The sequence below is a fragment of the Macrobrachium rosenbergii genome, chromosome 53, assembly GCF_040412425.1.
Source record: "Macrobrachium rosenbergii isolate ZJJX-2024 chromosome 53, ASM4041242v1, whole genome shotgun sequence".
NCBI classification, from domain to species: domain Eukaryota; kingdom Metazoa; phylum Arthropoda; class Malacostraca; order Decapoda; family Palaemonidae; genus Macrobrachium; species Macrobrachium rosenbergii.
Window position 1 is genome coordinate 22,069,227 of NC_089793.1, and position 1,097 is coordinate 22,070,323.

The 1,097-nt window shown below is 45.5% G+C and overlaps 1 protein-coding gene across 1 annotated transcript; it reads left to right on the forward strand.

Annotated features, from left to right (window-relative positions):
* Window positions 1-376: 376 nt before the first annotated feature.
* On the forward strand, window positions 377-919 carry LOC136834062 (mucin-13-like). Its single transcript, XM_067096319.1, has one exon. The coding sequence runs from the start codon at window positions 377-379 to the stop codon at window positions 917-919; it is 543 nt and encodes a 180-aa protein (XP_066952420.1).
* Window positions 920-1,097: the final 178 nt, after the last annotated feature.

A 1,097-nucleotide genomic window follows, 5' to 3' on the forward strand; every position in this document is an offset into this window, starting at 1 on the left:
TTTGATGAGTGGGACTTTAAAAATTATGATATTATATTTAAAGCTTTGCTGATAATGCTTCTGCACAAGTAATGGTATTTTTTTCGTTTCCCAACATTTTGGGCGTTGAAGTTCATACAGCCTTCGCTTAGACAAACCTCAAAAGATTAAATTTACCTTAAAAAAAGATGTATTTTCATTTTATTGCCAATTTCACTCTTCATCGCCATTTTGACAAATTTTATGTTGACTTTAGTCGTCCTTGCTTTAGTTTCTTTTCTTATTTTACACGACTGAATCTCAGGCATTTCGTGTAGATAACTGATTCTATTCTTATTTCGTAGGGTTTTTTTTTATACATGGCGGCATCCAACTTTTTCTCTACGAAGTACTTTGAATGTTGCTCCGTCCACCTCAAGAAGAGACAAACACTCAGGTCACCCTCTTCAGGTCGCCCTCATCAGGTCACCCTCACCAGGTCGCCCTCATCAGGTCACCCTCACCAGGTCACCCTCACCAGGTCGCCCTCACCAAGTCACCCTCACCAGGTCACCCTCATCAGGTCACGCTCATCAGGTCACCCTCACCAGGTCGAACTCACCAAGTCACCCTCATCAGGTCACCCTCTCCAGGTCACCCGCACCAGGTCGCCCTCACCAAGTCACCCTCATCAGGTCACCCTCATCAGGTCACCCTCATCAGGTCACGCTCATCAGGTCACTCTCACCAGGTCGAACTCACCAAGTCACCCTCATCAGGTCACCCTCACCAGGTCACCCGCACCAGGTCGCCCTCACCAAGTCACCCTCATCAGGTCACCCTCATCAAGTCACCCTCACCAAGTCACCCTCACCAGGTCACCCTCATCAAGTCACCCTCATCAGGTCACCCTCACCAGGTCACCCTCACCACCGCTCATATTCTTAGTAGAAATCAGTGAATTCCCTTAGCTTCCACGCCTAGAGATTTTCTTCACGTCTACTTTTCCTGCCTCCTTCGACATTTATTAGAACTAGATCAGGTTATTTAGGTGTTTGCATTGAAAAAGAATATAAAAATGTTCTTTGATAATATTAATGGCGTAATAACAAAGAAGTATTCGCTCCCACGGATTCCAA

Bases quoted from the DNA above. Each gene is read 5' to 3' on its own strand.
- LOC136834062 (XM_067096319.1), top strand. From the start codon at position 377: ATGTTGCTCCGTCCACCTCAAGAAGAGACAAACACTCAGGTCACCCTC.